Here is a 24453-nt window from a genome sequence, read left to right as displayed (position 1 = left end):
ACACGGGTGGGGACACGGGCAGGGACATCGATGGAGACATGAGCAGGAACACAGACGGGGGGACAGATGGGGACATGGGCAAGGACATGGGCAGGGACACGGAGATGGGCATGGAGAAGGACACGGGCAGGAACAGAGACACGAGCAGGGACACAGAGGGGGACACGGATGGGGACACGGACGCCTGCGAAGCAAATCGCGTGTGACGCCGGTTCCTGCCCGTTTCCTTTTCCTGCCGCTCTCAGACACTTTGATGGTCACCACGGCTTTGTGTGTCCCCCCCGAGAAGAACCAGCGGGAGAGCGACGCCGGCTGCCCAATCCCAGTGGGAATGTGGTGCTGGGAATGGGGAAAGGGAACTGGTGTGGGGAGAGCAGAGCTGGGGCTCCCCACCCCGTGTCCCCGCGTGGTGCTGAGCACCTCGGGCTGAGCAGGATGGACCCGCAGGAGCTGAGCTGGGGAGCACACGGAGCGTATGAGGGAAACAGAGCAGGTAGAATCGGAGCATCCTGGAATGGTTTGGGTTGGAAGGGACCACAAAGCCCATTCAGTCCCACCCCCTGCCATGGGCAGGGACACCTCCCACTGGATCAGGGGCTCCAAGCCCCATCCAACCTGGCCTGGAACCCCTCCAGGGATGGGGCAGCCCCCACTGCTCTGGGCAACCTGGGCCAGGGCCTCCCCACCCTCACAGGAGGACATTTCTCCCTAAGATCTCATCTCCAATCTTCCCTTTTTCAGCTCAAAACCGTTCCCCCTCATTTTATCCCAGATCAAGAGCCCCTCCTCAGCTTTTCTGGAGCCCCTTTCAGCTGCCCAAAGGTCTCCCCGGAGGCTTCTCTTCTCCAGGCTGAACAACCCCAACTCTCAGCCTGTCCTGGTACAGGAGGTTCTCCAACCCTTGCATCATCTCCGTGGCCTCCTCTGCACTCGCTCCAACAGCTCCATGTCCTTCCTGTGCTGAGGACTCCAGAACTGGACACAGGACTCCAGGTTTGGTCTCACCAGAGTAGAGGGGCAGAATCCCCTCACTCCCTGCTGGTCCCAGAGCTTTGGATGCAGCCCAGGACACGGTTGGTTTCTGGACTGTAAGTGCACTTTGCCAGCTCACACTGAGCTTCTCTTCCACCAGCACCCCAAGTCCTCCTCAGGGCTGCTCCCAGTCACGTCGTCCCCCCTCAGCCTGCACTGAAACAACAGGTTGCCCAGATCCAGGTGTAGGACCTTGCACTTGGCCTTGTTGAACCTCATGAGGTTCCCACAGACCCACTGAAGAGAATCACAGAATCCTGGAATGGTTTGGGTTGGAAGGGACCTCAAAACCCACTCAGTTCCACCCCTCACCCTGGGCAGAGACACCTCCCAGTGGACCAGGCCACCAAGGCCCCATCCCACCTGGCCTTTAATACTCCTCCAGCTTGTCCCTCAGTTAACGCACGTGGATCAAGGCTAAAAAGGCATGAAATCACCCCAAAAACATAGCACGGGGAAGCCACACGTGACGGGAGGGTGGGACCCAGGAGGTACCGATGATCCCAAAGCACGAGGATGAGGAAGGTGATGACCAGGCTCTTCTTTCCCACCTCCTCCGGTTCCCAGCGAGGAGGAGCGAGAGGAGGGCTCCGAACAAGAGAAAATAAAGGCAAAATAGGTGGAAAAAAAGAGGGAAACGCCTTCCATTTCCCATCTGGCTGAGGGAGGAAAATAAGCCAACCCTCCAACCTTCCCGACTGGATCCACCCTCCCAGCCGAAGCTCCCGGCAAGTGTTGCGAGGCCGTTATTGGCACAGATTGGAGCACACATGAAACCGCTCGGGAAACCACAGGGGAGAGATGTCAGGCAAAGCCCGAGCAGGCAGAGGCTTTAAACAGTCAGAGGCTTTTAAACAAGTGAGGCAACAAAGCTGGAGAAATTCCTTCTTAACTCTTTCCGGAGCGGGAAGGGATTGGCATGGGATTTCCAACTTGCGGGGAAAGGTTTCCACTTGCCGGCGAGGGGAAGCGGGAGCTGAGGAAATGTCGCATGCAGGGATGGGGTTTGTGGTCACAGATGGGGTTTGTGGTCGGGGAAGATCATAGAATGCTGGAATGGTTTGGGTTGGAAGGGACCACAAAGCCCATCCAGTCCCACCCCATGCCATGGGCAGGGACACCTCCCACTGGGTCAGGGGCTCCAAGCCCCATCCAACCTGGCCTGGAACCCCTCCAGGGATGGGGCAGCCACCACTGCTCTGGGCCAGGGCCTCCCCATCCTCACAGGAAAACATTTCTCCCTAAGATCTCATGTCAATCTTCCCTCTTTCAGCTCAAAACTGCCCCCCCTCATCCTCTCCCTGCACTCCCTGATCAAGAGCCCCTCCCCAGCTCTCCTGGATCCCCTTTCAGTCCTGGAAGCTGCTTTAAGCCTTCTCTTCTCCAGGATGAGGAACCTCAACTCTCCCAGCCTGTGCTGAAGCCCTTGGATCAGCTCAGTGGTCTCCTCTGGCCTCGCTCCAACAGCTCCATGTCCTCATAGCTGAGGAGCTCCATCCCTCTGCAGCTCCAGGATGAGATAAAGCCAAGCGGGAGCGCATCCTGATTCTCCACGTCGAGCGATGAGGGGGGATCAACCCCTCTGTCAGCTCCATAAATGGATTGAAAACATGCCTGGAGGGGATAAAAAAAGGCAAAGGTTAGCGCTTGGCAGGTTAAGCCTGAGGAAGGAGCGGCCGTTGGTGGAGGATTCGGTGTTCAGGCTCCGGATTGGAGGTGGAGGGAGGAAAAGCGTCTCCCAGATGGGCCGAGCCCAGGATGCACAACTCCTGCCAGATGCACGTTAACGGGAGTTATTAGTCGCATAAAAACCACTCTGCAGCTGCATCGCTGGCGCGAGCGAGGGAGGAATTAATTGCAACACCAGATCCCTCCCTCCTCCTTCTCCTCCTCCCAGCCAGGAGGGATCGGCGTGAAGCCCCCTGCGCGCTCCCCCCACCAGACAGGGAAAGATAGCTCTGACCTCCGCGTGAACCGCTGGAGGAAAGGGGCAAAAAGCAGGTTCCCCCCCCCCCCCCAAATTCATGCCGGCAGGGGGGTGGTGGAGGGGGCGGGAAGCGGGGTGGGGAGCGTGACACATATGTTCCTATTTCCACACATACCGCCCCAAATCCACCGCCTCCTCTGAGCTCTTCTCATCTCCCGGGGCAGTGGGGGCTCCGTGGGGTCCTGCTGGGAAGAAAAGGAGAAAGGGAACTGGGGGGACTCAAAGGACTGGGGGGATTCCCCCCTCTGCCCCGTTCTGGGCAGGCTGAGTGCGGTGGGGACTCCATGGGGTCCTGCTGGGAGAAGAAGGGGAGAAGGAATTGGGTGGGACGCAAAGGACTGGGGGATCCCCCCTTTTCTGGGCAGGCTGGGTGTGACAGGGGTGTGACAGGGGTGTCACCGTGGGGATGGAGGGACAGGAAGACACAGTTTTTGGAGGAATGCATGGGGTGAAGGGGGGGGTGTCAATGAGGCTTCCCCCCCCCGCCCTCCCCCGTGTCCCAGTCCGAGCACAAGGCACCCGCGTTTGCGCAAGAGGCACCAAAATAGCCCCGTCTGAGCCCAAACCGTGGGCAGCGCCCGCCTGGAAACGCCTGTTTGGGTGGGTGAGGGACTAAGGAGCAGAACTGGAGTGGATGTGGTGACCTGAGGAGGGGATTGGAGTCACCTGGAGTGTGTTCAGTCACAGCCATCTGCTTTGTCACTGTCTCCGTCACAGCTTGGGTTTGGGGCTGGTTGGGGACGGGGTGAGCGGGACAGGGACTGGGGACATGATGGGGGGGATGTCGGGACATGCCGGGGTGAGCCAAGGGGTAATGGGGAGCCACTGGGGGGGGTATGGGGGCACACTGGGGGGGTGACAGGGACATGGGCTGGCCCAGGGGGGCTATAGGGGCACACTGGGGGGGTGACAGGGACATGGGCTGGCCCAGGGGGGGCTATAGGGGCACACTGAGGGGGTGACAGGGACATGGGCTGGCCCAGGGGGGGCTATAGGGGCACACTGGGGGGGTGACAGGGACATGGGCTGGCCCAGGGGGGGCTATAGGGGCACACTGAGGGGGTGACAGGGACATGGGCTGGCCCAGGGGGGGCTATAGGGGCACACTGGGGGGGTGACAGGGACATGGGCTGGCCCAGGGGGGCTATAGGGACACACTGAGGGGGTGACGGGGACATGGGCTGGCCCAGGGGGTATACAAGGACCCACTGTGGGGGGCTATGGGGACATGGTCAGCCCCTGGGGGGTGACAGCCTGCTGTGCACTGGAGCTGTTGTCCGCTGCCCCCTCCTGGTGCTGGAGCCCCCCTGGGGGGGGGCAAACCCCATCCCCCTCACCTGTGCCCTGAGGGGCTTGCTGGGAGCATGGGGGGAGGCTGGCAGCTCACAGGGGGGGTCACCCCCATCCCCAGGGTGCCCACAGCACCTGTCCCGCAGGTGTGGCTGCCTCCCCCGCTCAGTGTCCCCAGGGCCCCCCCGGGGTGACAGGACACACACGCAGAGGCAGGCAGGTTATTCGCAACACAGTTTTAAAACCTCTGGGTACAAGCGCCCCTCGCAGCAAAGGCTGGGGGGGGGCGTCACCAAGGTACCCCAGCCCCTGGGGCAGAGACAGGCACCATGTGCTGCTCCCGCTCACGGTCTCTCCCGGACCACGTGGTCCCCCATGGCATCCAGGCCTCTCCTCCGGTTTGTGGGTGCTGCCGAGCTGGGGGGAGAGAGAAGAGTGGGGCATCAGGGTAGGGGGAGCACCCTGGGAGGGGACAAACGTGGTGCTGGAAAACCGCACAGTGGAAAAGGACCTGAGGGTGTTAGTAGACAGTGGCTGGACAGGAGCCAGCAGTAGCCCAGGTGGCCAAGGAGGCCACCAGCACGTGGCTTGGATCAGCCCTGCGGTGGCCACAGGGGCAGAGAAGGGATCGTACCCCCAGACTCATGCAATGAGGCCGCACCTCAAATCCTGGGTTCAGTTTTGGGCCCCTCACTCCAAGAAAGACTTTGAGGGGCTGGAGCGTGTCCGGAGAAGGGAACGGAGCTGCGGAAGGAGCTGGAGAACAGGGGGTCTGGGAGAGGCTGAGGGCCCTAAGGGGGTTTGGTGTAGAGAAGAGGAGGCTGAGGGGAGACCTCATTGCTCTCTGCAGCTCCTAGAAAGGCTGGAGTAAGGCGGGATAAGGTTCTGCTTCCAGGAACAAGTGATGGGATGAGAAGAAATGGCCTCAAGTTGCACCAAGGGAAGTTTAGATTGGATATTGGGAAAAATTCCTTCATGGAAAGAGTGGTGAAGCACTGGCAGAGGCTGCCCAGGGCGGTGGTGGAGTCTCCATTCCTGGAGGGGTTCAAAAAGTGTGAAGACGCGATGCTTCAGCACATGGTTTAGCAGGCCTGGGGGGCGTTTGTTGGGCGGATGGTTGGACTGGCTGAGCTTGGAGAGCTTTTCCAACCTCAAGGATTCCACACCTGCCCTACCTTTCATGCACGAGAAGCAGGTCGTTCATGCTGCCATCGAAGATGAATGGCAGGGGGTCCTCCAGGTTCTCCACCTCTGAAATGGGCAGAAGGACGGGGATGTGCGAAGGGCGAGAGGGGACAGGGACGTGCAAAGGGTGAAGGGACAGAGAGGTGCAAAGGGTGAAGGGACGGGGACACACAAAGGGTGAGGGGACAGGGACATGCAAAGGATGAGGGAATGGGGATGTGCAAAGTGTGAGGGAACGGGGACGCGCAAAGGGTGAGGGAACGGGGATGCGCAAAGGGGAGAGGGGACAGGGACAAGCAAAGGGTGAGGGGATGGGGACACGCAAAGGGTGAGGGAACGGGGGAAGGGCAAAGGGTGAGGGAACGGGGATGCGCAAAAGGGAGAGGGGACAGGGACAAGCAAAGGGTGAGGGGACGGGGACACGCAAAGGGTGAGGGGATGGGGACACGCAAAGGGTGAGGGGACAGGGACACGCAAAGGGTGAGGGGATGGGGACACGCAAAGGGTGAAGGGACAGGGACACGCAAAGGGTGAGGGAACGGGGACGTGCAAGGGGACAGGGACACGCAAAGGGTGAGGGGATGGGGACACGCAAAGGGTGAAGGGACAGGGACACGCAAAGGGTGAGGGGATGGGGACACGCAAAGGGTGAGGGGATGGGGACACGCAAAGGGTGAGGGGATGGGGATGTGCAAAGGGTGAGGGGACAGGGACAAGCAAAGGGTGAGGGGATGGGGACACGCAAAGGGTGAGGGGACAGGGACACGCAAAGGGTGAGGGAACGGGGACGTGCAAGGGGACAGGGACACGCAAAGGGTGAGGGGATGGGGACAAGGATGTGCCGGCCTTCAGGAGGGACACAGTGGCACCCTGGGGACACTCACCAGCCTCCCAGTCCTCCTGCTGGGCACCTCTGGGCACCACAGGCGCCTCTGGTTGCTGCACCCTCTGGCTCTGGGATGTGCCCATCTCTGGGGGGAAGAGGGGGCAGCTTGGGAGCAGCTGGGGGGCACAGAGGGGGCAGTTTGGGGGGCACAGAGGGGGCAGTTTGGGGCACATGGAGGGGGCGGTTTGAGGGGGCACAGCTGAGTGGGGCAAATGGGGGTGGTTTAGGTGGGGCACAGCTGAGTGGGGCACAGAGGGGGCAGCTGGGGGATACCATACCCGGGGGGAGGCTGGACAGGTGCTGGTCGGGGCAGGAGGCAAGGTGGCTGCGCAGCTGGTGCTGGGGCACACGGTGCCGGGCATTGAAGGGGCAGGTGGTCAGCGAGCGGGCAATGCCAGGGTTGTTCTGGGGGGGCACAGAACCGGCAGGGGCTGGGTTGGGGGCAGCCGCTGCCTCCCAACAGGCCTGGCCCAACCCTCCTCCCCGCACACCTCAGCCCTGACCCCTAAAAAGGGCCCTGGCCCCACACACTCCAACCTTGGCCCCCCGAGAACCCCCAACCCCGACCCTCAGCAACCCCCAACCCCGCCCCCCAGATGGCCCCAATCCTCCCCCCTCAGCGGCCCCACCCCCGACCCCTAGCATTCCCCATTCCTGACCCCCAGAGAACCCCCAACCCTGACTCCCATCAACCCCAGACTCGACCCCCAGCGTACCCCAACCCCGACCCCCAGGGACTCCAAACCTGACCCTCAGCGACCCCAAACTTGACCCCCAGGGACCCCCCCCAACCCCAACCCCTAGCAACCTCAATCCTAGTCCCAAGCAGGACCTCAACCCCGACCCCCAGATGCCCCAAAACTCGATCCCCAGCAGCCCTCAACCCCATCCCTCACCCCCATCCCCCATCACTGCCCCCCAACCCCGACCCCCAGAGACCCCAATCCCGTCTCCCCACCCGCTGGCACTTGACGAGGTGGTAGGGCAGGCGGGACACGCGCACGCGGTGGTTTTTGTCGTAGGGGCACTGGACGAGGTCCTCAGGGTCCATGGCGGAGTCCGGGTCCGACCCTGGCACCGGTTCCGGTACCACTTCCGGCCCCAACGGGCCCCGCGGGCCCCGCGTCACCATGGCAACAAGGAGCGCTTCCGGGCGGCGCTGTCGCCATGGCAACGGGAGGGGCCTGGATGCGCTGCGGGACCGGCGGGTGTCACAGAGACCGTGTCACACGCAGGGACAGTGTCAGACAGTCACAGTGTCGCTCACAGAGGCAGTGTCACACAGCCCTGATGTCACACAGCCATGGCACGGGGCGGTGGTGGCACCCGCCATCAGCGATGTCACACAACCATGGTGTCACACAGCCATGGTGTCACACAACCATGGTGTCACACAGCCATGATGTCACACAGCCATGGTGTCAGACAGCCATGATGTCACACAACCATGATGTCACACAGCCATGGCGCTGAGCGGTGGTGGCATCCACCACCAGCGATGTCACACAGAAATGTCACAAAGCCCTGATGTCACACAGCCATGGCGCTGAGCGGTAGTGGCATCCGCCACCAGCGATGTCACACAGCCATGGTGTCACACCGCCATGGTACTGGGCAGTGGTGGCACCTACCATCAGAGATGTCACACAGCCATGATGTCACACAGCCATGGTGTCAGACAGCCATGATGTCACACAACCATGATGTCACACCACCATGGCGCTGGGCAGTGGTGGCACCTACCATCGGCAATGTCACACAGCCATGATGTCACACAGCCACGATGTCTCACAGCCATGGCGCTGGGTAGTGGTGGCATCCGCCATCAGCGATGTCACACAACCATGATGTCACACAGTCATGATGTCACACAGCCATGGCACTGAGCGGTGGTGGCATCCACCACCAGCGATGTCACACAGCCATGGTGTCACAAAGCCCTGATGTCACACAGCCATGGCACTGGGCGGTGGTGGCATCCGCCACCAGCAATGTCACACAGCCATGATGTCACACCGCCATGGCACTGGGCAGTGGTGGCACCTACCATCGGCGATGTCACACAGCCATGATGTCACACAGCCATGATGTCACACAGCCATGATGTCACACAGTCATGATGCCACACAGCCATGGCGCTGAGCGGTGGTGGCATCCACCACCAGCGATGTCACACAGCCATGGTGTCACAAAGCCCTGATGTCACACAGCCATGGCAGTGGGCAGTGGTGGCATCCGCCACCAGCGATGTCACACAGCCATGATGTCACACAGTCATGATGTCACACAGCCATAGCGCTGAGCGGTGGTGGCACCTGCCATTGACGATGTCACACAGTCATGATGTCACACCGCCATGGCACTGGGCAGTGGTGGCATCCGCCACCAGCGATGTCACACAGCCATGATGTCACACAGTCATGATGTCACACAGCCATAGCGCTGAGCGGTGGTGGCACCTGCCATTGACGATGTCACACAGTCATGATGTCACACCGCCATGGCACTGGGCAGTGGTGGCATCCTCCACCAGCGATGTCACACAGCCGTGATGTCACACAGTCATGATGTCACACAGCCATGATGCTGAGCGGTGGTGGCACCTGCCATCGACGATGTCACACAGTCATGATGTCACACAGTCATGATGTCACACAGCCATGACGCTGAGCGGTGGTGGCACCTGCCATCGATGATGTCACACAGTCATGATGTCACACAGTCATGATGTCACACAGCCATGACGCTGAGCGGTGGTGGCACCTGCCATCGATGATGTCACACAGTCATGATGTCACACAGTCATGATGTCACACAGCCATGACGCTGAGCGGTGGTGGCACCTGCCATCGATGATGTCACACAGTCATGATGTCACACAGCCCTGGAGTCGGGCGCCAGTGGTGTCACGGGGTGGTGGCAGCATCACGTGGTGGTGGCCCCAGCTCAGGGCCCAGCCCAGGAAGCCCAAGAAGAGGAAGTTGGCTTTTGGTGCCTCGGGGCCGATCAGGGGACGTGGGGACCCCCCAGCCCGCTGACACCATGTCGCTGCCCTCCATCTACCAACACAAATTGGCGGAGAAGTTGACAATCCTCAACGAGCGGGGTCGGGGTGTCCTCGTCCGCATCTACAACATCAAGAAGGTGGATGTGGCGTTGGGGGATGGAGGGGGAGCTGGATGAGCAGAGTCCCCTGGAGGGGTGGGATTTGGGGTGCAGGACACCAGGGTCCCCCACTCTATCCCCAATCTCATGAGGAAGATCTTGGGTTCTACCTGGAATGAGGGTTGGCAAGAAACAGAGTGGTGGGATCGCTGGGGCTGAGGGGAAGGGAATGAGCCCCACAGGGGGTTCTGATGCTTTGGGGGTGTACCAACAGACCTGTTCGGACCCCAAGACGCGTCCACCCTTCCTCAGCGACAAAGGCATGGAGGCTTCCAACAAGTTCATCAACAAGAAGTTTCCTCATCTGGACGTGCGGAGCAGTACGGTGAGGGACCAGGAGGTCCTCTCTGCCCCTAATCCCCCGTCTCCTATCCCCTGTGCCAGCCCTATCTGTCCCCAACCCTCTGTCACATCCTCCTGGGTGACCCCCTTTGTCATCCCATCCCAATTGTCCCCCTTGGTGTCCTCCCACTCCTAGTGTCCTTCCCTCAAGTCAACTCTCCTGGATGTCCTCCCTCTGTCACACCACCTCAATTGTCCTCCCAGTGTTTCCTTCTCCATGAGTGTCCCCTCTGTGTCCCCCCTCCCTGAGTGTCCCCTCTGGTGGCCCCTTCCTCAAATGTCCCCCCTCCTCCGTGTCCCCTCACACTGATTGTCCCCACTGTCCACTTGCAGCAACACCTGGGGCCGGTGCACAAGGACAAGGGGGACATTGTCCGGGCATTGGGATCCTTTTACCACACCTTCCTGGATCTCCTGGAGTTCCGGGTGAGCCGGAGCGTGCTGTGGGAGGCACAGGGTGGTTTTGGGGCACAGACCCAGAGTGGGCCCAGCAGTGACATGTCCCCTCCCTGCCAGGACCACGTCTACGAGCTGCTCAACACCATTGATGCCAGCCAGTGCTTCTTTGACATTGTGAGTGGGACGTGGGGTGTCTTGGAATGGGGAGCACTTTGGGGGTGTCACCACCATGCACATACACTGTCCCCTCCTCAGAACATCAACTACGACTTCACCAAGAGCTACCTGGACCTGGTTGTCACCTACGTGTCCCTTGTTCTTCTCCTGGCCCGCACCGAAGACCGCCGGTTACTCATCGGCATGTACCACTGTGCCCACGAGATGAGCCATGGCTCCAGGTGGGTCGAGTGTCCCCATGAGGGATGGCCCCACAGACGTGTCACTGACCCCCATGTCACCGTCCCTGACCCCCGTGTCACCCTCCCCACAGTGACCCCAGCTTTGCCCGCCTGGGTCAGATGGTGTTGGAGTACGACCACCCCCTCAAGAAGCTGATGGAGGAATTTGGACCTCACACCAAGGTGGGATGGGGCTCCTCACAGCCAGCAGGGCCACATCCTGTCCCAACCCACCCCACAGCCTCTCCCACTGCCTCCTTGTCCCCCAGGCTGTCACCAGTGCCCTCTTGTCCCTCCAATTCCTCTTCGCCCGGAGGAACCAAGGAGCCGAGCAGTGGCGCAGCGACCAGCTCCTCAGCCTGCTCAGCACCGCCGGCACCATGCTCAGCCCCGCCAGCTCCGACACTGTGAGTGCCACCGTGCTGTGGGGACCGGGACGTGGGCTGGCAAGGCTGCAGGGGGGCTGAGGATGGTGACATCGTGACACCTGTGTCCCCAGATGGCCTGCGAGTACCTGTCCCTGGAGGTGATGGAACGCTGGATCCTCAGTGAGTCCTCATGCTGCCCATGGGTCTCCAGCCCCACACGGCCACCCTGGCTCCTGATTTTGGGTCATGGTCCCCAGCCCCACTTGGGCACAGGGTCCCCATCCTCATGTGGCCACCCTGGTTTTAGGTCATGGTCCCCAGCCTCACATGGCCAACTTGGCTCTAGGTTTCAGGCCAGGGTCCCCATCCCCACGTGGCCACCCTGGCTCTATGTTTTGGGTCATGGTCCCCCTCCCCATGTAGCCACCTTTGCTCTAGATTTTGGGCACAGGGTCCTCATCCCTATGTGGCAACCTTGGCTCCAGGTTTCAGGACAGGGTCCCCATCCCTATGTGGCAACCTTGGCTCCAGGTTTCAGGACAGGGTCCCCATCCCTATGTGGCAACCTTGGCTCCAGGTTTCAGGACAGGGTCCCCATCCCTATGTGGGGACAGGGTCCCGATCCCCATGGGGCCACCCTAGCTCCTGCTTTCGGGCCATGCCCCTGCCCTCCTGACGCTGTGCCTGCAGTGGGGTTCCTGGTGTGCCCGGGGGCGCTGAGCTCATCTCCGCAGTGCCTGGAGCTGTGGCGACTGGCCCTTCAGGGCTCGCTCCACATCACCCTTCTCCGCGACGAGACCCTCCAGGTCCACAAGGTCACCGAGGAGATGCTCAGCAGCCTCAAGGGGTAACAACTGTGCCAGCACCAGGCAGGGGGTGAGGGGGGCTGTTGTGGGTGCCAGGGGGCTCTGCTAGCGGCTTTGCTGGGTGCCAGGGGGTTGTGCTGGGTGCCAAGGGGTTATACTGGTTACCATTGGGTTGTACTGGATGCCAGGCGATTGTGCTGGATACCATTGTGTTGTACTGGGTACCATTGTGTTGTACTGGGTACCACTGAATTGTGCTGGGTGCCAGGGGGTTGTGCTGGGTGCCAGGGGGTTGTACTGGGTGCCAGGGGGTTGTGCTGGGTGCCAGAAGACTTCACAGGGTGCCGCAGGGTTGTACTGGGTACCAGTGGGATGGACTGGGTGCCAGGGGATTGTGCTGGATACCATTGGGTTGTACTGGGTACCATTGAATTGTGCTGGGTGCCAGGGGGTTGTGCTGGGTGCCAGGGGGTTGTACTGGGTGCCAGGGGGTTGTGCTGGGTGCCAGAAGACTTCACAGGGTGCCGCAGGGTTGTACTGGGTACCAGTGGGATGGACTGGGTGCCAGGGGATTGTGCTGGATACCATTGGGTTGTACTGGGTACCATTGAATTGTGCTGGGTGCCAGGGTGTTGTGCGGGGTGTCAGGGGGTTGTGTTGGGTTCTAGAAGACTTTAAAGGGTGCCGGGGTTGTGCCGGGTGCCAGGAGCCATCACAGGAGCTCTGTGGGTGCTCGGGGTCCTCCTGGGTGCTGTACCGGGTCCTCTGCCTGGCACTGCCCAGCCATGACTCTCCCACAGGTACGGGAAGAGGTTGGCGGATCTCAAGGAGTGCAAGGAACACGCCGTGGCTCACAGGTTGGGGACTCAGTGGGGGGACGGTGGTGCTGAGCAGAGTCTCAGGGGTCTTGGGGAGCTGGGAGGTCCAAGGGAACCCCAAATCATTGCAGGATCCTGGGGGTCCCGTGAGCCCCGGCGAGCAGGGGGCACCCAGGAGCTCCTGGGGAGTGTCAGCACCCTTGGGGCAAGGTTGGGGTGTCCCACCTGGGGGTCATGCTGGCCCCACCTTTGCCACATGGTGCCTGGGATGGCCCCACTGGGTGAGAAATGCTTTTTTTTTTGGGGGGGGGGGGGGGTCTGTTGGTTGATCTTGACTCTGACCCCCACCCTGACCTCCCTGCAGCGGCTCCCTGCACCGGGGCCGGCGAGTGTATCTGCGCGGGGCTGTACGGGAGCTGCAGGCGCTGCTGGAGGATCAGCCGGGGCTGCTGGGCCCCAAGGTGAGCTCAGGGGCGAGGGGTGCGCATGGGCTGCAGGGGTTCTGTGGGTGCAAGGATTGGGGTGCAGAGGGGATGTGGGAGCAAGGATTGGGGTGCAGAGGGCGTGTGGGAGCAAGGATTGGGGCGCAGAGGGGATGTGGGTGCAAGGATTGGGGTGCAGAGGGCATGTGGGAGCAAGGATTGGGGTGCAGGGGGGATGTGGGTGCAAGGATTGGGGTGCAGGGGGTGCGTGGGAGCAAGGGTTGGGGTGCAGGGGGGGTGTGGGAGCAAGGATTGGGGTGCAGAGGGCATGTGGGAGCAAGGATTGGGGTGCAGGGGGTGTGTGTGAGCAAGGATTGGGGTGCAGGGGGAGTGTGGGTGCAAGGATTGGGGTGCAGGGGGTGTGTGGGTGCAAGGGTTGGGGTGCAGGTGCTGGGGGTGTGGGTGCAAGGATTGGGGTGCAGGGGGGGTGTGGGTGCAAGGGTTGGGGTGCAGGTGCTGGGGGTGTGGGTGCAAGGATTGGGGTGCAGGGGGATGTGGGAGCAAGGGTTGGGGTGCAGGGGGAATGTGGGTGCAAGGATTGGGGTGCAGGGGGTGTGTGGTTGCAAGGGTTGGGGTGCAGGTGCTGGGGGTGTGCCACGGGTGCAGATGGGGTCTGGTGAGGTGACAGTGACCAGGGCCACCAGCACCAACTCAGTGGCCGTGCCCCGTGCCTGTTAACCCCTGCTTTGCCCAGGCCCTCTTCGTCTTCATGGCGCTCTCCTTCTGCCGGGACGAGGTGACCTGGCTGGTGCGACACGCCGAGCACGTCACCAAGACCAAGACGCCTGAGGACTTCTCTGACAAGTAGGCACAGGGTCCTGGGGGTGGCATCCGTGCCCACAGGGGCACCCCCAGCCCCGGGCAGGCTGCTGGGGCTTACTCTGGGGTGATGCTGGTGTGCTGGCCCCGAGGGGACTTGGGGGGCACAGCCAGGTCACTGATGGCTCTCATGGCAGCCACGTCGCGGAGCTGCTCTTTCTGATGGAGCAGCTACGGAGCTTGGTGCGCCGACGGGTCTGGGTGCTCCAGCGCTACCACATCCAGTACTTGGCTCGCTTCGACGCTCTGGTGCTCAGTGAAGTCATCCAGGTACTGCAGAGCGCTGGCAGGGGCTGCTCTGTGTCCCCCCCGCTGGGGATAGCCCCGTCCCCTGTAAGCACCCTGTTTATTCTGACCATCCTTGAGCCCACAGAACCTTTCCGTGTGCCCTGAGGAGGAGTCCATCATCCTCTCATCCTTCGTCAGCTCCCTCTCGTCTCTCACTGTCAAGGAAGGTACAGATCATGTCCCTTTGGCACCACTTGGAGACCGATGTCCCCCCCGGCACGTCCCTGGTGCTGCCCGGGGATCCGTGTCCCCCGTGCCCTGAGAACCTTGCGGAAGTCCCAGACCACAATGGGCATCCAGGCATGGGCTTGTGGGGCAACGGGGTGGGGGGGGGATGATCCTGTGGGGTGGGCACTGCTCCCCGAGACTGGCACCCCTGGATGGACACCCCCAGACCTCTCCATTTCTCTGTAGTGGATGAGAAGGACCAGTTTGATTTCACACCGCTCCGCCTGGACTGGTTCCGGCTGCAGGTGCTGCCCCTGTCCCTCTCCTTGCTCCTTTCACCATCTCCATCCTTGTCGCTGCCTTTGTGCCATCCTCTTCCTCTCTCCCCATTCCCCACCCCTTTCCCTATCCCCGTCCTCGTTCTCCTCCTCTGACCCTGCTGTCCCCACAAGGCCTACACGAGCGTGGCTAAAGCTTCGCTACCGCTGTGCTCCAACCCCGACGTGGGTCGCATCATGAACCTCATTGTCTTCCACACCAAACTTCTTGACTCCCTGGAAGAGCTGCTGGCCGAGGCCTCTGATCTCTCCGACCTGTGGTGAGGCTCTGCCTCAGTTTCCCAACTGTCATGGAGGGAAGGAGGGTGGAAGGAGTGGTCTTTGAGCCGCATCCTACAGCCCAGCGCATGCAGGGAGGTGCCCATGTGTGCTGGGGGTGGGAAGGGATAGAGGTGGCCGTGGGGGACGTGTCACCCAGGGAGGAGGTTGGCCAAGGCTAGGTGACACACGCGTGGACATGGGACAGGGACGACGCATGCATGGCGCAAGAGAGACAAATCCCCTCTCCTGTCCTCCCTGTCTCTCTCTTGTCCTTCCTGCCCTTCCTGCCCCTCTCCTGTCCTTCCTGCCCCTCTCCTGCCCTCTCTGCCCCTCTCCTGCCCCTCTGCCCCCACCCCTGCAGTTTCTACCCTCGCCCCTTGGAGAAGATGTTTGTGGTGACGCTGGAGGAGCCCTCGATGCTTCGCTACAGCATCGCCTTCCCCCTGCTCTGCAGCCACTTCTCCCGTTGTGTCCACCCCATGTGCCCGGAGGAGGTGGGTCCTGCTGCCCTGGGAGGAGGACACGGGGGGCAATTATGGAGGGGCCAGGGCAGGAACACTTGGGTAGGGGCAACTGGTGGCTGTGACTGCAGGCCACGTGCCATGGGTTTCCCACCACAGCATCCGCATCTGAAGGCCGTTGCGTTGGGGCTGTGCAACAAGTTCCTGGAGGAGATGGCCCGGCAGGCCAGCGCCTGCGTGATGGATGCCTGCGCCGAGCAGCACAACCTCAGTGAGCAGGTGAAGGTCGCACCTCCAGGGCATCTGAGGTCTCCATGACCTTTGAGGTCTCCATCACTTTCAGGATCTTTATGGGTCTCTATGGGCTGTGAGGTCTCCATGACCTTTGAGGTCTGCATGGCCTTTGGGATCTCTGTGGCTTTTGGGGTCTCCAGGGCCTCTGAGGACTCCATGACCTTTGAGGCCTCCAACACCTTTGGATCTCTTTGGCCTTTGAGTTCTCTATGGCCTCTGAGATCTCCATGGCCTTTGGGATCTCCATGGCCTTTGGGATCTCCGTGGCCTTTGGGATCTCTGTAGCCTCTGGGGTCTCTATGGTCTCCAGGATCTCTGTAGCCTTTGGGGTCTCTATGGTCTCCAGGATCTCTGTAGCCTTTGGGTTTTCATGGCCTCTGTGGTCTCCATGACCTTTCGTGGTCTCCATGGCCTTAGGGGTATCTGCTACCTCTGGGGTCTCTGTGGTGTATTTGTTCCTTGGGATCTCCACAGCCTCCAGAGTGTCCAGGACCTCCACGGCCTCCATGTTCTCTGAAACCCTGAGAGAGCAGAGGCTGTAGGGGAAAGATCTGGCAGACCTTGCCTGCAGTTCAACCTTAGGGATGGTGGCCTCTGGTCCTGGAGGCCCTGGTTGGGTTGTCCTCAGTGCCACGGCTCGTGGTGACATTGCCCGTGTCCGGCAGCTGCTGCCCAAGCACTGCGCCTCCACCGTCAGCAAAGCCCGCAACAAGAAGATCCTGAAGCAGACGTCCAAGAAGGCAGAACCTGAGCGGAACAAGCCAGGAGCTGAGAGCCAGAGGAAAGATCGGACCCTGACCACCAAGTGAGAAGCACCTGGGCCTGGTGAGGGTGGGTGGGAGATGCATGGTTTCAATCCAGGCTGGGGGACAACGTGACTGGGAGCAGCCCTGAGGAGAAGGACTTGGGGTGCTGGTGGAGGAGACGTTCCACAAGAGCTCACAAAGTGCTCTGACAGTCCAGAAACCAACCGTGTCCTGGGCTGCATCCAAAGCTCTGGGACCAGCAGAGAGGGAGGGGAATCTTCCAGTGCTGAAAGGGGTTCCAGGAAAGCTGGGGAGGGGTCCTTGATCAGGGATAAAATGAGGGGGAGGGTTTTGAGCTGAAAGAGGGGAAATTGAGATGAGATCTTAGGAAGAAATTCTTCACAATGAGGGTGGAGAGGCCCTGGCCCAGGTTGCCCAGAGCAGTGGGGGCTGCCCCATCCCTGGAGGGGTTCCAGGCCAGGTTGGATGGGGCTTGGAGCCCCTGATCCAGTGGGAGGTGTCCCTGCCTGTGGCAGGGGGTGGGACTGGATGGGCTTTGAGGTCCCTTCCAACCCAAACCATTCCAGGACTCTATGATGTGATGTGTTAGCACGGTGTGACTGTGGGGTTGTCCCCATGGGGCCACGCTGTGGCTGATGTGGCACCTGTCCCCCCACCCCAGCATGGACAAGCTGCATCTAACGCTGTCTGAGCTGTCCCTGAGCCTCAACCACGTGCCCAACTTCATGGTCTTCGAGCACACGGTGACGCCGGCCGAGTATCTCAGCAGCTACCTGGAGACACGCTTCACCAAGTAGGGCCCACGCTGGGGACACGGGACATGGCAAGGGTCACTTGTGGGCACTGCCAGGGTGGGGACACTTGGCCACAGCTCCTTGATAACCCCATCCTGTCCCCACAGAGCCATCGTGGCCATGGCGGGCTACAGTCAAGCCACACAGGAGGTGGCCCGGCCTTCGGAGGTGCTGGTGGGGCTGAGCGCCTACGTGACCTTCATCCAGTCGTTGGGGCAGTTCGTGGGCTTGGACACGGCGCGCATCATCCGCAGTGTCCTCCTGCAGCAGACGCAGCCCCGCGACGCCGCCGGCGAGCAGACGCTCACCACCATTTACACCAACTGGTGGGTCTCACGCTGACATAGATGCCTTCCTTCCCATGTGGGAGGTGACCCTGCCCTGCCATGCCACAGATCGTGGTGCCATGGGTCACAGCAGCTTGGTGGCCACAGGTACCTGGAGGCCCTGTTGCGCCAGGCCAGCATGGGGGCCATCGTCCTGGCCCCTACCCTGCAGGCTTTCACCACGGTGCCCCGCGAGGGCGAGCCGCCCTTCAGCGCTGCCGAGTTCTCCGATGTCTCAGGTGAGGGACACGAGGACGTGTGAGGGACATGGAGATCATGTGAGGGAAATTACCTGTTCAGTTCTGTAATCTCCAACATAAGAAGGATGTGGAGCTGTTGGAGCAAGTCCAGAGGAGGCCACGGAGATGATCCAAGGTCTGAAGAACCTCAGCTATGAGGCCAGGCTGTGAGAGTTGGGAGAAAGGAAGGCTCCAGAGAGACCTTAGAGCAGCTTCCAGTACTAAAAGGGGCTCCAGGAAAGCCGAGGAGGGCCTCTGGATCAGGGAGTGCAGGGAGAGGATGAGGGGGAACGGTTTTGAGCTGAAAGAGGGGAGATTGGGATGAGAATTTAGGAAGAAATTCTTTGCTGTGAGGGTGAGGAGGCCCTGGCCCAGGGTGCCCAGAGCAGTGGGGGCTGCCCCATCCCTGGAGGGGTTCAAGGCCAGGTTGGATGGGGCTTGGAGCCCCTGATCCAGTGGGAGGTGTCCCTGCCCATGGCAGGGGTGGGACTGGATGGGCTTTGAGGTCCCTTACAGCCCAACCCTTTCCATGATTCTATGATTGTCACCCCCTAACCCTGCCGATGTCCCCATCCTTGTCCCCCCTCCCCACAGAGATGCGGGCGCTGGCTGAGCTTATCGGGCCGTACGGCATGAAGTTCCTGAGCGATAACCTCATGTGGCACGTGGGCTCCCAGGTCACCGAGCTGAAGGTAGGGCTGGTGGCTGGCATGGGGTTGGCATCAGGAGACTGGGACGAGGGTTGGAATGCTGGGACAAGGAAGATCTGCTGGCACCAGAATGGGAGTGCTGGGACCAGGGAGGAGCTGCTGGGATCAGGTTCTGGAGCATGGTGATGGGACAGGCAGGGCCACCTTGGGGACCATTCCTCCCCTGCCTGGTCCTTGGGCTTGCTGGCCAGTGTGGAGGGGATGCAGAGGGTCTGGGATGCCCAAGTCCTTGGTGCCACCAGCCTCGTGTCTCCCACAGAAACTGGTCAATGAGAACATGGACACGCTGGTCCAGCTGCGTTCCAGCTCCTACAAGCCCGAGCAGATGGCAGCTCTTCTACCCCGGCTGACCTGTGAGTCTGGGGGGCACTGGGAACACGGAGGGGAACCATGGGGCTGTCACATGCTGGTGCACATGCACACACATACGTGTGCACGAACACGTGTGTTCCCACTGGCCTCTCTTCTCCTGCAGCGACCGAAAATGTCCTGAAGCGCATGACCATCATCGGGGAGATCCTGAGTTTCCGTGCCATGGCTCAGCAGGGTCTGCGGGAGGTGGGTGCCCAGCACCCCGCGGGACCCTCACCCTCAAGGTCCCACAGCCCAAGGGGCCACCAGGACCCCCCTGAACATCCACCTTCTCTCTGCAGGTCTTCTCCCACCACTGCCCCTTCCTGATGGGTCCCATCGAGTGCCTGACGGACGTTGTCACCCCCGACACTGACATCCAGGTGGGTACAGAGGGGGATGGGGACAAGGTGTCACCTCCAGTGCTGTCCCCAGGTGGGGCTGGTGGCTGCTGTCCTGTATGGCGTGTCACCACGTGGTGCTATGGGTGCTGCGTGGTGTTGTGTGGCATCGTGTGGCATTGCGTGGCATTGCAAGGTCCTCCTTCTGTCCCCAGCCTTCCTTCGTTCCGAATCTCCCTCTGTCCCCAGCCTCCATGTCCTCAACCTCCCTCTGTCCCCAACCTCCCTGTGTCCTCCCCAACCTCCTTGTGTTCCCAATCTCCCTCTGTCCCCAACCTCCCTTTCCCCAACCTCCCTCTGTCCTCCCCAATCTCCTCATGTCCCCAACTTCCTTGTGTTCCCAACCTCCCTCTTTCCCAAACCTTCTCCTGTCCCCAACCTCTCTTTGTCCCCAACCTTCCTCCATTTCCAGCCTCCTTGTGTCCCCAGCCTCCCTGTGTCCCCAACCTCTCTCCTGACCCTGTGCGTCCCTGTCCCCACAGGTCACCTTGAGCATCTTCGAGCTGGCCTCAGCTGCCGGGATCCCCTGCGAGGTTGACCCTGCGCTGGTCAATGTCCTTGCCGGCAGCAAGACAGGTACCGGGGTGGCTGCTGGGTCACCGGGGCTGTCCCTGAACCATGACTCTTCCAGGGACCTGCAGCCCCACTCGCTTTCCCCGTGCCACCTCCCTGCGACATCCCAGGTCCCCTCTTGGACCCCCGTTTAGTGTCCCCTCCCTCCCTGGCAGATGGCCCTTCTCCAGAGGAGGACTACAAGGTGGCCTGCCTGCTCCTGGTCTTTGTGGCCGTGTCCCTGCCCCTGCTGGCCTCCGACCCAGCGTCTGTCTACAACACCGAGGTGGACGGTGAGGCTCGGCCCTGTCCCTGTGTCCCCCCTCTGTCCTCCCCAATCTCCTTGTGTCCCCAACTTCCTTGTGTTCCCAATCTCCCTCTGTCCCCATCCTCCCTGTGTCACAACCTCCCTGTCCCCAACCTCCTTCCATCCCAACCTCCCTCTGTCCCCAACCTCCCTCTGTCCCCAACCTCCCTGTGTCCCCAGCCTCCCTCTGTCCCCAGGCTACAACAACAACATCCACTGCCTGGCCAAAGCCATCATCCATGTCTCAGCTGCCCTCTTCACCGTCCACAACAAGAACATTGAGACCCATCTCAAGGAGTTCCTGCTGGTGAGAGCAGCTCGGGGCCACGGCTGTGCCTGGCGAGGGTGGGCACCCTTCTGGGGTCAGCACTGTCCCCAAGACTGATCCAGATGTGTCCCTCAGCTGGCATCCGTCAGCCTCCTGCAGCTGGGCCAGGAGACGGACAAGTTGAGGGCCAGGAATCGCGACTCCATCTCCCTGCTCATGCAGCTGGTGAGTGACGGCAGGGCCGTGGGGTGACCTTGGGTGGGCAATGGGATGTTCTTGATGGGCAGTGAGGTCACCTCAGGTGGGCCATGGGGTGTCCTTTAGGGTGGGAAATGGGGTGCCCTTAGGTGGGCTATGGGCTGTCCTTTCGGGTGTGAAATGGGGTGTCCTTGAGCGGGCAATGGGGTGCTCTTGCATGGGCCACGGGGTGCCCTTTTGGGTGGCTACGGGATGCCCTTGGGTGGCCATGGGATACCCTTGAGTGGGCAATGGGATGCCCTTGGGTGGGCAATGGGGCACCCTTGGGTGGGCAATGGGGCGCCCTTGGGTGGGCAATGGGGCGCCCTTGAGTAGGCAATGGGGCGCCCTTGAGTGGGCAATGGGGCACCCTTGGGTGGGCAATGGGGCTCCTTTGAGTGGGCAATGGGATGCCCTTGGGTGGGCAATGGGGCGCCCTTGGGTGGGCAATGGGGCGCCCTTGAGTAGGCAATGGGGCGCCCTTGAGTGGGCAATGGGGCACCGTTGGGTGGGCAATGGGGCTCCTTTGAGTGGGCAATGGGATGCCCTTGGGTGGGCAATGGGGCGCCCTCAGGTGAACTGTGGAGTGCCCTTACGGGTGGGCGATAGGGCGCCCTTGGGTGGGCCATGGGGTGCCCTTGTTTGGACCCATCCCCGCTCCCTGTCTGTGCTGCCTCTAGCTCTGCCCAAGCTGCTCCAATCCCAGCCCACAGGCGGGTTGAGGTCCTCAGCCCTTGCCCAGCTCCAGTTGAGCTTGGGGGACCCAATCCTGCTCCACCACCCCAGGGCAAGGCTGGGGTGGTGCTGATGCTGGGATTGGTATTCAGGGAGTGCTCGCATGGCTGCAAAGCAATCTAAATGCAAATTACTCTGCTGGAGAAGGTGGCTGCCCATGGCCTGGACAGAAGAACCTTCTGCTGGGTGACAAACCGGCTGGAGGCTGGGCTGAGAGTGGTGGGGATGGAGGTCAATCCAGTTGGATACTGGTTGCACGTCCACAGGAATCAGGGTTGGGGCAGGTTCTGTTCAACACCTTCATCCACGATCTGGATGAAGGGATTGAGTTCTCCCTCAGCCACTTTGGAGATAACACCAAGCTGGGTGGGACTGTTGGTCTACTGGAGGGCAGGGAGGTTCTGCAGAGGGATCGGGCCAGGCTGGATCCATGGTCTGAGACCACTGGGATGGGGTTCTGGGAGCAGCTGAGGGACCTGGGGGATTTGGTCTAGAGAAGAGGAGGCTGAGGGGAGACATCATTGTGCTCTGCAGCTCCTGGAAAGGAGGGTGTGGTGAGGTGGGTGCTGGGCTCTTTTCCCAAGGAACAAGGGATGGGACAAGAAGAAATGGCCTCAAGTTGCACCAGGAGAGGTTTAGATTGGATATTGGGAGACGTTTCCTCACCAAGAGGGTTCTCAGGTCCATCTGGCAGATGCTCCCCAGGGTGGTGGTGGAGTCCCCGTCCCCGGAATGATTCAAAGACCGAGTAGACGAAGTGCTCAGAGATGGTTTTGTAGTGGACAGGGATTGTTGGACTTGATAATCTCAAAGGTCTTTTCCAACCAAACCATTCCATGATTCAAATCTTCCCATCTGGAGCTGGGGCATGAGATCCATCAAGGCGGGGAGCACCGAGCGCTGACAGGGATGGGGTGGGTGACAGCTCCCTCCTCCAGCAACGAGGAGTGGGGAAACTGAGGCAGAAGTTGGGGGGCCTCTGACACCTTGGGACCCCTCTTTCAGATCGTGGCGGAGTCATCCTTCCTGACGGTGGACATGCTGGAGAGCTGCTTCCCCTACGTGCTGCTCCGCAATGCCTACCGCGAGGTGTGCCGCGAGCACGCGCTCAGCAGGGGCCCCTTGCACTGAGCACTGCCGCCCCCCTCAAATCGACCCACGCCGGGAACTCCAGGTCACCCCTCAACCACCACAGTGTCCCCAGCTGTCCCCTTCAAGCCCGGGATGCCATCACAGCATCCCCAACCCTCTCCCTTCAAACACTGGTGGCATCAACCCCCTCTGCAACTGCTGCATGTCACCACAGTGTCCCCAGCTGTTCCCCTTCTACTGCTGGTGGTATCAACCACCCCTTACGGTGGCTGGATGCCACCAAGATGTCCCCAACTATCTTCCTTCAAACACTGGTGGCATCAACTGTCCCTTTCAACCTCTGGATGCCACCACAGCATCCCTAACTGTCCCCATCCTGTCCCCCACCCATCGCTGCCTTCACTAAACCACTTTGTCCCCCAAATGGCTGCGTCTGACTTGTGGTGGTGGTGGGAGAACTGAGGAACAGGCAAGGTGTGCTCGCAGTCCAGAAACCACCCGTGTCCTGGGCTGCTTCCAGAGCGGTGGGACCAGATGGAGGGAGGGGACTCTGCCCCTCTGCTTTGGTGAGATCCCACCTGGAGCCCTGAGTCCAGTTCTGGAGTTGCCCAATGGAAGAAGGAGATGGGACTGCTGGAGCGAGTCCAGAGGAGGCCACCGAGATGATCTGAGGGCTGGAGAACCTCCCGTATGAGAACAGGCTAAGAGTTGGTGTTGTTCAGCCTGGAGAAGGCTCTAAGGGAGAACTTAGAGCAGCTTCCAGGACTGAAAGGGGCTTCAGGAAAGCTGGGAAGGGGCTCTTGATCAGGGTATGCAGGGATACAATGAGAGGGAACAGTTTTGAGCTGAAAGAGGGGAGATTGAGATGAGATCTTAGGAAGAAATGTTCTCCTGTGATGGTGAGGAGGCCCTGGCCCAGGTTGCCCAGAGCAGTGGTTTCTGCCCCATCCCTGGAGGGGTTCCAGGCCAGGTTGGATGGGGCTTGGAGCCCCTGATCCAGTGGGAGGTGTCCCTGCCCATGGCAGGGGTGGGACTGGATGGGCTTTGAGGCTCCTCTCAACGCAAACCATTCCAGGACTCAATGATGCTATGCCCCTGGGTGCCCTCGTGCCTCAGTTTCCCCTCACCCTCCTGTTTCAAGTCACGTTCCCCCCTGCTCCTCCTCCTTTCCCCCCATCTCGATGTGTTTATTTTTCCTCCCGTGCAACGTCTTGGTGAAGGATTAATGGGGTGAGCGAAGGAGGCGACAGCGCGGCCGTTGCCATTCCGCTCACGGCCGCCTGCTCCGGGATGAGTCACCAGCCGTGCCGCCAGCGGGACCGGTGGCCACGGTGGCCACAAGCCCCCTTGGTAGAGCCCCCTTTTGGCACAACCCAATGGTCCCAGGGCTCCAAGAAGCCAAAGGCTCATGGGTTGACGATGCCAAGGTACCGAGGCTCGAGGATGGCGACGGTGCAGCCGCCTGGCACTAATTGCATTATTAATTCATTTTGGGGGGGGGGAAATTACTCTGGAATGAGCTGCCCCCATCTCCCTACCTTTTTTTTCCCCTCCGCCTGCGCTCCCAGGGGGCTGAACTCCCTCAATTACCGCCCAGAACCTGCTGATTATTCCAGCTTGCTGCAAAAGTCTATTTTCGCGCTCATCAATCACGCTACGAAGCGGCAACCGCGCCTTTGTCTCGCGCTTCAGCTCTGCCCACGGCCTCTCCCGCACCCACAACCCCCTTCTTGTGAGCCACCCCTCCAACCTCGGGGTGCTCCGTGCTATGGGGTCCCCTCTTTTGATCAAGTCAGCCCTGCTCTGAGCACCCCCAGAAGCTTGGGGACCCCAGAGTGTCCCCGGTGGGGTGAGGGAACTCACACACCGTATGGTGGGGGGGGGGGC

General features: G+C 61.0%; 2 protein-coding genes across 9 annotated transcripts; one reads left to right on the top strand and one right to left on the bottom strand.

Annotated features, from left to right (window-relative positions):
• Positions 1-2237: 2237 nt before the first annotated feature.
• On the bottom strand, positions 2238-7750 carry GTSF1 (gametocyte specific factor 1). 5 transcript variants are annotated; one of them, XM_054051481.1, is made up of 8 exons: positions 7339-7746; positions 6659-6785; positions 6379-6465; positions 5485-5560; positions 5143-5344; positions 4555-4726; positions 3135-3201; positions 2238-2646 (listed from the first exon to the last, which is right to left on the bottom strand). In XM_054051481.1, exons 1-8 carry the CDS (start codon positions 7510-7512, stop codon positions 2469-2471), a joined length of 1083 nt encoding a protein of 360 aa, XP_053907456.1. In that variant the 5' UTR covers positions 7513-7746; the 3' UTR covers positions 2238-2468. The 5 variants fall into 5 exon arrangements, 4 of the variants coding, with proteins under 4 accessions (XP_053907456.1, XP_053907457.1, XP_053907458.1 ...); XM_054051482.1 differs by lacking the exon at positions 6379-6465 and having other exon boundaries at positions 7339-7750; XR_008447406.1 differs by lacking the exons at positions 2238-2646; positions 5143-5344 and having other exon boundaries at positions 3183-3201; positions 7339-7707.
• A 1513-nt stretch (positions 7751-9263) lies between these two features.
• On the top strand, positions 9264-24306 carry NCKAP1L (NCK associated protein 1 like). 4 transcript variants are annotated; one of them, XM_054051685.1, is made up of 31 exons: positions 9264-9524; positions 9760-9870; positions 10221-10313; positions 10404-10460; positions 10542-10684; positions 10777-10867; positions 10954-11091; positions 11184-11232; positions 11743-11899; positions 12659-12715; positions 13041-13137; positions 13853-13962; positions 14115-14247; positions 14351-14432; positions 14680-14738; positions 14886-15031; positions 15394-15526; positions 15653-15772; positions 16453-16592; positions 17216-17347; positions 17456-17674; positions 17783-17913; positions 18508-18605; positions 18883-18976; positions 19099-19181; positions 19277-19357; positions 19858-19951; positions 20104-20220; positions 20415-20541; positions 20638-20727; positions 22480-22618. In XM_054051685.1, exons 1-30 carry the CDS (start codon positions 9423-9425, stop codon positions 20684-20686), a joined length of 3243 nt encoding a protein of 1080 aa, XP_053907660.1. In that variant the 5' UTR covers positions 9264-9422; the 3' UTR covers positions 20687-20727; positions 22480-22618. The 4 variants fall into 4 exon arrangements, with proteins under 4 accessions (XP_053907660.1, XP_053907661.1, XP_053907659.1 ...); XM_054051684.1 differs by having other exon boundaries at positions 9265-9524; positions 20432-20541; positions 20615-20727; XM_054051683.1 differs by having other exon boundaries at positions 9266-9524; positions 20432-20541; positions 22480-24306.
• The last annotated feature ends 147 nt before the right edge of the window (positions 24307-24453 follow it).

The sequence above is a fragment of the Cuculus canorus genome, chromosome 29, assembly GCF_017976375.1.
Source record: "Cuculus canorus isolate bCucCan1 chromosome 29, bCucCan1.pri, whole genome shotgun sequence".
NCBI lineage: Eukaryota > Metazoa > Chordata > Aves > Cuculiformes > Cuculidae > Cuculus > Cuculus canorus.
This window is presented reverse-complemented; position numbering and strand designations above follow the sequence as displayed.

Coding starts and splice junctions, on each gene's coding strand:
- GTSF1 (XM_054051481.1), bottom strand. CDS start 7,512: ATGGTGACGCGGGGCCCGCGGGGCCCGTTGGGGCCGGAAGTGGTACCG. Junction 5,561..6,378: donor GCAGGAGGACTGGGAGGCTG/GTGAGTGTCCCC, acceptor TGCCCATTTCAG/AGGTGGAGAACCTGGAGGAC. Junction 5,345..5,484: donor CTGCTTCTCGTGCATGAAAG/GTAGGGCAGGTG, acceptor GAACCCCTCCAG/GAATGGAGACTCCACCACCG.
- NCKAP1L (XM_054051683.1), top strand. CDS start 9,423: ATGTCGCTGCCCTCCATCTACCAACACAAATTGGCGGAGAAGTTGACA. Junction 10,868..10,953: donor AATTTGGACCTCACACCAAG/GTGGGATGGGGC, acceptor CTTGTCCCCCAG/GCTGTCACCAGTGCCCTCTT. Junction 13,138..13,852: donor CGGGGCTGCTGGGCCCCAAG/GTGAGCTCAGGG, acceptor TGCTTTGCCCAG/GCCCTCTTCGTCTTCATGGC.